General features: G+C 41.3%; 1 protein-coding gene across 1 annotated transcript; it reads right to left on the reverse strand.

Moving 5' to 3' along the window:
• Nucleotides 1-406: 406 nt before the first annotated feature.
• LOC129112649 (cullin-3-B-like) lies at nucleotides 407-9,448 on the reverse strand. The gene is made up of 16 exons (XM_054624845.1): nucleotides 9,113-9,448; nucleotides 6,763-6,960; nucleotides 6,499-6,612; nucleotides 4,791-4,951; nucleotides 4,484-4,598; nucleotides 4,169-4,397; nucleotides 3,893-4,038; nucleotides 3,599-3,775; nucleotides 3,298-3,468; nucleotides 3,040-3,147; nucleotides 2,641-2,765; nucleotides 2,440-2,536; nucleotides 2,173-2,307; nucleotides 1,783-1,969; nucleotides 1,175-1,320; nucleotides 407-979 (listed from the first exon to the last, which is right to left on the reverse strand). The coding sequence occupies exons 1-16, from the start codon at nucleotides 9,170-9,172 to the stop codon at nucleotides 848-850; spliced, it is 2,301 nt and encodes a 766-aa protein (XP_054480820.1). The 5' UTR covers nucleotides 9,173-9,448; the 3' UTR covers nucleotides 407-847.
• Between the last annotated feature and the right edge of the window lie 640 nt (nucleotides 9,449-10,088).

Consider the following 10,088-nt stretch of genomic DNA (forward strand, 5'->3'; position numbering starts at 1 on the left):
TGTACAAAATGTGCTGTCTGATTATCTAGATGATAAAACCAGATCTATTGGTTTGTCTGCTGAATGTGATTTAGATTTTTAAACTTATGGCTAACACATGGAAAAGTGTACCAAACATGATCTGTAACATCTTAGGTGTGCAGTCATACTGATTCCCTAGGTGCCGACACCTTTAAAGCTGTTAGATATTTGCAGCTTTAACTCAAATGGAACGTTCACAGCAAATAACACTGTTGTGGGCCCTTTACCATAACAAAATCCTGAACTTTTTTTTGGGCAGAACATATGTTTTCATCCTGACTGAAATATTTAAATGCACAATGAGGATAAGTATGTAGGAGAGTAAAATGTAGCAGAGCTGATGAGCAGACTATTTCTGTGAAAAACTACAGCAGCAATACTCATTATTTTTTATTTTTTTGTTTTGTAACAATCCACATTTGCTGTTTTTAATAATTTTATTATTTTTATACAGTATTGAAACAAAAAAATAATGTGGTGCATTCACATTTTCCCAAGGGATTCTTTGCAAGTTTGATCTCTACAAGGGTAAAACAGTGAAAAGCTTGAAGCTGGATCCATCCATGTTAAAACTCACAGGGAATAGGAAGACTGGGCCTGATTTAAAAATCATCTACACGTTTGGATGGATTTAATTTCTGCGCCGACATTTTATTCCCATTTATGTTGGTTTACTGTGTTTTTGTAAGGGAGGATGAATCAGGTTTCCCCAGCATTTGTCTTTAAAAGAAACTTCCAGTCCATGCGTAACAACAGTCCAAAGAAAACAAACAAATCCCATTCCCCCCCGTCCAGTCTCTTCCTCCTCTCATCCACAGTTCATCTTCTATGCAACGTATGTGTATACTTTGCGATCTTCTGGCGTCCTTGCCAAGTATTCTCTTTCTATTAGTCCTTCTATACGCTTTTTAATTACGACAGGGCTCGGAAGAAAACGTGCCCGTAGCTGCTGAGTTACCTGAAGACACAAAGTCACAACGTGTAAGAAAATGGCACCTTTTAAACATTAAAAACAGACTTTTAAATTACATTTCTCTGCAGAACACAGTGACAATAAAAATATTTTGAAGATGGGGAATTACTGGTTTAGAATTGCTGGTCATTGTTGTAGAGAAATAGATCAAAATGTGCATGCTCATGAGGAGTTCCTTACCTCAGCCACCAGGACGTTGTGCTGCATCTTCTTCCTTGACTTCATGATACGGACAATGGCTGCCTCAATCTCATGCTTCCTGTCGTCATCCACTTTCTGCCGCGTCTCTTTCCTTTCGGGGTCTGATTCCCCTTGTTTAGCAGCAACTGGGAACGGAGGACACAGGGACAAGATGAGGTTCAAGGACGAAATGATGAAAATCTCTCAAGGTAAAAGGAAGAGTCCGATCCCAGTTTTATGTCAACACTATACTGGGGTACAATTCAATATCTACTGCTCAACACAACGTACTGAATCTGTAGTTCCTGAAAGCTGATAAGAAGGCTACTTATAGTTGTTTAAAAAAAATGACAGGATGATCAACTTTAACAACGGCCCATTTATCATATAGAAAGAACGTATATTGTGTTTGCGCACATTGTTGCCTTACTCTCATCACTCGGGACATCAACTGATTTTAAGTTACCATGGCAATGTCCACCTCATCATCTTTCAGATTTCCATAAATGAAACCCTCTGATCAAAAATACAGTCCACTGTGTTGGACAGCAGTGAAGTGAGACTTGTTGTTGTAGTTACAGTATGTGTAGTACACAAACTTTGCCCACCTGTCTGTATTTTGACTCTGTGCAGTTTGGAAGTAAACTGATCATTAACTGTAAACACGTGGCCGCTCTCAATCTCCTTAGACTTTGGCTCCTTGGTGAGAACCCTCTGCGTTGGCTTCCCACAGGCCAACGACTGCAACGCTCGCACTAACTCCCGCTCAGGGATATCCGTCTCCTGCTGGATCTCCTTTAGACGGGGACACAATGGGGGATGTGGTTGTTGAAAAAGAGGGACAAAGAATATTGTTAAATTCTGTCCTCACATTGAAGAAAAAAATAAATAAAATGCATGCAAGTCATACAGAGAGCAAAAATAACCTCTACAAAGACAAAAAAAGATCTAATGGGAGAGTGAGATTTTGATAGCCAATGGGCTTCATGTGTCCCGACCTCGAAAGTGCACTTGTCTCTGTTGTTGAAGAGCATGAGGATGGTCATCTGGAAAGTGGAGACCTGCAGTATGTGCTTCCGGGTGTTTGAGCCTGTCACCTGCGCACCTCCCACACCCACCTCTGAGCCATCCTCCTTCAGATGAAGTAAAAGGGAAGGTGAAATTAAAACTCCAAACTTAGGTAATATACCGAACAACACCACTGTCTCTTGATTGGTGTGCTTTATAATAAAAAAAAAAAAAGGCAAATGCCATTTTTCGTCTACCTTTTTAATAGTTCCGTAGAATGTTGCGTTTAGGTCCGCCCCGCCCATATGATGCTGCAGTGTTAGCTGCCTACCGCTGTGCTTAGCGAGGTAAAACCTGCAAAAATAAAAAACCAGGAACAAGTTCTTTTAGAAAACATCTGAACAACATGGAGCCTCCCTTTGTTTAGTAAAACATTCGAGTGAATTAAAGGGCATTACCTTCTAAAGACTTCAAAGGCGTGTCTGGGAGAGGGGGGGATGGTGCATTTAGGTGTTGCTGACTGTGTCGGCCAGTAGCCAGTAGTTAGGACTCTTACTGTGAGGTCCACACCACTTAGAGATGCCTGAAAGAGATGCAAGGACCTTTTTTTTGATTTTCTCTCAAAACACATTTTGACATTACATGACTGAACAGGTATTAAACCTCAGTAACAGAAATGCAAATCATTCTGATGTACCACTGATTCAAGACTCACTTTAATCCTGTCATTTTAATGTTCTTTCATGACGATATGGATCATGATTTTTAATAAAAAATTTAAGTTCATGTTTTTACATGCGACTTGTTTAGAATAATTATTGTTTTGTTTCTCTGAAAAAGGGGTCTGACTATCTTACCGACGTGGTTTGTATGTGTTGCCTGAACTCATCCATGGTAGTGTTGGATATGCTCATGTCTCTGAACATCCCTTCCAGTTTCGAGGTGAACTGACAGCCACATTCTGTCTGCAAAGGAGAAAGTGAGGAGAAAGAGTATTTGCTTGAAAGTGCTGATGGTGACTTAAGATGAGGGGCAACAGCAGAGAACAAGAAAGAGCATAACAAGTGATTTGCATAAACAGTGCATCCGTTACCAAAAACGTGTCATGCTTTTACCTTGAGCTTAGAGATCATGTTCTTCTCCGAGTCGTCTGAGACACTTTTGTTGCTGAGGAGCCTGCGGCCCAGATGCTGCTTGTAGTACCTTTCAAACACGTCCTTCTCTTGCATAAACCGGAACAACACCATGGCCTTGTCAAGGATGGACTCCACCTCCTGTTCTGTCAACTGGTCGAACGGGGTGAAAAAAGAATGAGGAAAATGTACAGGACACGCAAAAACTAGGATTTTCTTGCAGGTCATACACACGTAGAAGTAGAAGCTAAGCGTTGAAGGACAATTCAATGAAGATACATACCCCTTTGACACCCTTCTTGAGCTTGTCATCAATAAAGAGTGATAGGTACTCTGGCGAGCGGGAGTTGAGGTTGAGGAAATACTCAAAGTCTCCTGCTATGGTTTGTTTGAAAAGTCTGTCATTGTTGAAGGACTCAAGGAGGAAACGATCAAACCGTGTCTTCAGGTCTAGCAGGCCCTGTTGAGGAGGCAATTACAAAGATGTGATATAATCTATGACGACACAATATCAAATTGGGCTCGCCTACATCTTAAGACGTAAAGTTGTGTGAGACCCACTGTTCAATAAGCATACCTGGATATAGTCGACAGGGTTCTTGCCCTCTCCCTCTTCGGACACTAGAGCTTTGCCTTGCTCCCTCAGGTAAGAGCTCATACACTCGCACATAGTTTTCAGGCCATTTGGCACACGACTGAACAGCTTGTACATGCATGCCAGGTCTGAGAGGGAGACATGATGGGGAAAACGTATGAGGAACAAATAGAAACTGTTGAGGAAAGGCTGAATGCTTTCACCCTTTCAAAATCATTATTCAATTAAAGGGAAACATCAAATTGGCAAAGATTTTACCTTCTGTCTTGCCGTTCTTGAGCATATGGACAAGGCCAGAGTTCTCCATCTCCACAATGGTCTTCATGTGCTTAGAAATGAGCTCCCTTTCCACCACCTTCACAATGGGCTCCTCTGTAGTCTTGTCTAGGCAGTGCATAACTCGCTCAATCTCTTCATTGATTCTGGCCTCTACCTTCTTAATGTAGACACTGGCACTGTTTTCTGCTAGGAACTTTTGGCTCTCCATCTGAAAGAGCGTATAGTATGTGATTATTTATCACAAAGATTTTCACAGGTTAGAGAAAAAATAAAGACACCAACAACCAGACTTACCTGGAAGAACTCCGCTGACATATCTAAGAAAGGACCTTCAAAGTCCTCCTCATATACAGACCTGCCGTCCAGGCCAAGAATCATCAGCATCTGACAGGCGTTTCTGATGGCGCCCCTGCAATGGATAATAAAAAAAGTGAGCTGAAGCATACAATATAAGATCAAGAGAGATTAGGGAACTTGCTGCGTGTTACCCAAGTTTCTAATTTTCACCAAAATATGGAGAATCCTGGAGGACTGTGCAGGCCCACAGCAGTACAATCTTACAATCCTTCAGTTCAAGCAGCGAAGTAGTGCTCCTGCATACCTGTCTACAACCTCTCCCTTCCTCTCACGAGCAATCATGTCCAGTAACGTCTGACGTAGGTGGTCTCTGATGCAACCGTAGCGCACCACCTGGTCTCTGAATATGATGAGGCCGAGGTTGTACACATTCTCCACGTTGTTTTGTTGAACATAGACCCGGTCCTGGGAGATGAGAGAGAATGGGGGTGAAAAAGACACTGAATGCAACATATATGGAAAGCAGTACTAAAGGTCCAAACTGACTCGATCACTGTATATAAACATAAGCGTGTTGAAAGATTCTAAAGAAACTTTCAAAATCAGGAGGTAAAACTATTTATATACAAGAGTATAAAGTTGGTACCAAAAGTATGAATCACACTACCACTTCACAAGTATGTATTTTAAGTATTTTGTATGCTGGCCAGTGCAACAAAAAAAGAATACTGTAGCTGTGATTAAAAGTGGTGCAAAGTACTTTTTATTGGGGCTGGATAAGCCAGCAAACCATTCAATTTCATAAGGTCATTAGAGCGTCAGAAGAAGGGACCGCTAGGTGTCTGAATTATTCCCAGAAAACATGAGGGAACGACATAAGCTTCCAGAAAATGTAAATATTCAAGGGGGATGTGGGTAATACAATATTTACAGTTCCACTCAGTGACAAGAGTCGACATTACAAAAGGTATAAAATGAAAAATATTAACCAGTGCAAAATTAGAGGTGGTTTCCACTTGTCAACCAACTGCCAGGATATTACATGGTATAGTATTGCATGGCAGTTTTTTGTTTGTTTTTTTTGTGTAAAAAGAGATCTTAATCCTGCCAGATTACTATGATAGATTACTATGTTTTAATGTATATACAAAGTACCAGGAGTTCAATTTAAGAAACAAAGAATAAAGAGCATGCTCAGTGTTAACAAATATGAACAGTGGGTGAAAAAGTACAATCGCATTACCTCTCCTAAAAAATTGAATATTGCCCCAGGCCAAAAAGAGAGGCTCATCAGCTTGAATAAAAAAGGCGAATACACCGGGGAAGAACAGTGCAGTCGCACTTGCTGTATCTGTCTGGCTCTCCTCTAGAGGTCAGCAGGCAGGTAAAAACAGAAAGCTGCTCTCACTGCACAGACATGGTGAGTCTGCCAGAGTTAAACAACCAGAAGCCAACTCTCCGGGGTAAGGCCAGGACAGGAAAAATGAGAATACACAACAAAAGAACCCCAGGAGAGCTGTGCAGTCTCTCTACTGCTTGAGCCATTGTATAGCCTACACTCATGCCTATCCTGAGGGCCCATTCACTCTTTCACTCGCAGACCCCACAAACATTTTTGGACTTGCTGCTGAAGTAAATCAACTAGTCGTGCCAATTTTCCAAAGAAATAAATGAACACAGCAACAGAGGCTCATTGTAAGGACCAGAAATAAAACAGCACCTTACTAAATCCAGAATAGGATGTAGGTGAAGGTTGGCCACAGTTGGAAACAAAAGGCCATTTCTTCACTAGCACAACAATTTTCTTTTTCACAATGGAACAAGCCACATAATCCACTTGCAGAGGGGCAAAACCAATAGCACAAACATAGAAATCCTGGTACCATTGACATTAATACAAACTTAACAACAGCCACTGTATTGTGTAATGTTAAAGATGTTTCTACAGTAATTTATCTACAGAAGGATTTAAACAGAATGATTATGACAAGAAAGCACAACAGCCTATTTACCATGTACATGAGGATGTCTCTGATCATAACCATGGCAGTCTGATGGTCATTCCACGCCTGATTCAGTGTTTGCAGAAAGTTATTATTTAGAGAGTTTAAGACATCTTCCCGTACCTGAAAATACAAACAGATTGACAGAATTGATGTCACATCAAGTTATTTCTGGTGTGACTTATAAACATCTGGTCATACTCATAAGGACACTTGTGAAATGATTTAAAAGGGGCTTTTACACCAGCTTTGGAGAGGAAAATGTTTCTTTACTTTGTTGATGAGGTGCTCTGTGACGACCTCCCTCAGGCCTGTGTAGAGCTTCTCCCCATGCTTGTGGAGCACCATGGTGTAGGCGTTCCTGTACAGCTCCTCAAAGCTTAACCCGCTGTTGTTCTTCCTCTGAATCTCTTGGATGGCATTCTTTAAAAGGTCCCAGATGTTGTTCACATACTTCTCATCCATTGTCATCTAGGGGGGGGGAGACAGAAAGACGAAAGTGCGTTTACATAAAAAAATGTCTATTCTTCATTATTTCCACTAGGTAAAAGTAGATGACGACAGTAATGTCAAGGATTATTTCTCTGTAATTCAATTAAATACAAAATACTAGATTACTTGATAAAAGAAAAAGATCCATATGCATAATACAGGTTCAATATATGTTCTATGTTGTTAATTACTAACAGTATTGAAGCTTATTAAAGCTGCCTACATAAACTGTTCGATTTCAAAACATATACATAACCATATAGACACACTTTCAGACTAAACAAGCAATGTCTGCTTGCAACATGGACAGGGAAGATATAACCCAGATGTGTAAGTGTAGCAGGAATGTACACAAGCTTCATTTATGTTACTTGCAATTCCCTCTGCGATACAATGCAGGTGATACCTGGATGATTCTGGCTGCTGTCAGATAACCTTGCAAGCATACAACACCAATTTGATCAATGATTTCAATGTAGCAGCACAGGCGCAATAACTTTGACCAACAGAAAGCCTTGATTAAATCACAATTGTTTACCTGTTGTGTATTCAGCAACAATGAGATTCATCTTTGATGTAATTTTTGTAAACCATGTGGCAAAAATTGATGAATTAAGGAAGTAGCTAGGAGAAAGCTAGATAAAGCCACAAAAAAATGCTTTATTGGCAGTGTGGCGATAGCAGAAAGCAAACACTATGCATTACATATTGTGTTGAACACTTGAGCCCATGGAGACTGTGCCATCGTCTTGACCTCACTACATGAAAGGATTTACAATCCTGAAGATAAAGCAAGTGCTGCTTGACTCCAGCAAACAGGTAACCAAACACCCAGTCTTGAGGACTTTCCATGACATACAACTAAATGAGGTAATTAAAACCAGTAAACCAAGACCCTTGGTGTAAAAAAGTACCGAAAACTGTACCACCAAAGCTGTACTAAGAATGGAGAGATGGTTGAGAAGCAGTCGTCATGCGTGTCAAAAAGCTACCGCCTTTGCTGTGTTCAACTTTCTGACTAAAAATAAGATACTTCAAACCACATTTAACCCTCTTCAATTTTAGTTCAAGGCCAAAAGGTAAGCATGAAATTCTTATTTTTTAACATGCTATATTGTGATTTCTATATTGTGAAATTCTGGTTCAATAGGCTGGTCATGCATTTGCATGTAAGCTCAATATTTAAGAAAGGATTAACTGTGTTCACTCGCTCATCTGCTCACTGACTCATTCTGCCAGACACCCACTCATAACCCTGGGTATCCAACTGAAGAAGAAAAAAAGCATTGGTCTGTGTTTCACACATTTATCTAGGCAAGGAATGGAAGGATGTTCCCAAGGGCTAGGCAACTTAGACAAGACTGCATATCCCAAAACATGACAACAGAGCATAGTTGAGTGTAGGAGAATATGTTGTTCAGCCCAGTGCTCATCAGATGTTGGTGAAATCCGTGTGTGTCCGTAGTGCGTTAGTAGCAGCAGGTTGCTGGGTTGACGTCAACAACATTAACTACCCCCAGTTAACGTTACCATAGCCGTGTTTACTGTAGTCTCACGTTATGGGCTGGAGCTGCGTTAGCTCTCACGATGAAGCACTAACTACATGATAACGTGGTTATTGCCGTCTGTACCAGCCTACACCAAATGTGCAACGACACGCCAACAGCCCAACGAGCTGGCCGTCACCACAGCGTGAGGATACCTGCTGGCTGACCGCAACTTAGCTAGCGTCAAGTTAGCTAACCAGCGGGCCTGCTACGATACTTAGCTAGCGTCCGTTTGCTAGTATGGCAACAGGGAAGTTCCCTCAGCGTTATATACATACATACACATATATATACACATACATATATGTATGTATGTGTATGTGCTAACATTAGCGCACGTCAAACGACGGTAACGGCTTGTAGCCATGGAGCTAGCTCACGTTTAATAAACCGAACTGCTAAAAATGGCCAATGTTCTCCGGGGTTATGTGTTTCGCTAACAGCAGCTCTCACTTGACGATGACATGTTTTTCTGGTGTGAGCGGCTAGCTAGCAGGTAGATGCTAGCACACGGACCTGTCATCCCCGGGACTCGAGTCTCATAGTTGGCGTCTCGGTGCTCACAGCGCAGGGACAATACTTACAGGAAAGGCTCGTATCCTCATCTTGGTGTCCTTCTTGGGGCCGCCTTTGAGGTTGGACATGATTAGTTAGAACGACTTTCGTTTCTAAGTTGACTTAAAGACTACATGAAAGGCAGTTGCTAGTTTGCTTTCTACGCCAGGAAAGCGGCAGGGACACTCTGTGACCTCCCCTTCAGGAATGAGGTCGCTCTGTATGTCTGTTGTGTTGTTGTCACTCGCTCTCCTCTCTGTGGTTCTTGGCTAATGTTAGCTTGTATGCAGTGATGGCGGACGGCTGTACTCCACTGCGCAACGCCGAGATCTCGCGAGAGTAACGTCTCCACTGACAGGTGCGTTCCACAGGTTGATAACGCACGTTGGCGGTTAAATTGGCATAAGCTAGTTAACTGTGACCTTTGTTATTAATATTTAGAAGGAAAGCTGTAAGTATTTAAGAACTTTATTGAGAGAGAGAGAAAATAACTCAATAACTCTGGTTCAAATTAAAAAAGGATTGACAAAAAAAAGCACCGAGGGGGAGACAACTTTAATAGATAGTTAGGCCTGCTTTGCATATATTCCGTTCCATATAACAAAATGGAGTTAACGCTCTGGCTAACGTCAACCCTTCCTTTAGGCCACTTTTTTAACAGAGAGCACAACGACCACTCCGTGTCATCGTCAGATAGGGCCTAACCTGGAGTTTACCATTTGTTCATGCTAACGGTCATCTCTGCTGTTTTCCAGTCCACCGCTTATCATTGTCCAACTGCACATTCCGATGACCGACCAACGGCTGGAAGATGGAATACCTTCTCACTGTCATGACGACGCTCTCTAAAAAAAATAGAAAAAAAAAAAAAAACATTACTACAAAACGGTGAGTCCGAGGAACTCCAGTGAAAAGACACTTACATTTAAAGAGATTTATTTTAAAAGTAAAATTAGAATTAAATATGAGTCTATCAGAATATTAAACCTACCTTGAGTTAACCTA

Source organism: Anoplopoma fimbria, chromosome 3 (genome assembly GCF_027596085.1).
Source record: "Anoplopoma fimbria isolate UVic2021 breed Golden Eagle Sablefish chromosome 3, Afim_UVic_2022, whole genome shotgun sequence".
NCBI lineage: Eukaryota > Metazoa > Chordata > Actinopteri > Perciformes > Anoplopomatidae > Anoplopoma > Anoplopoma fimbria.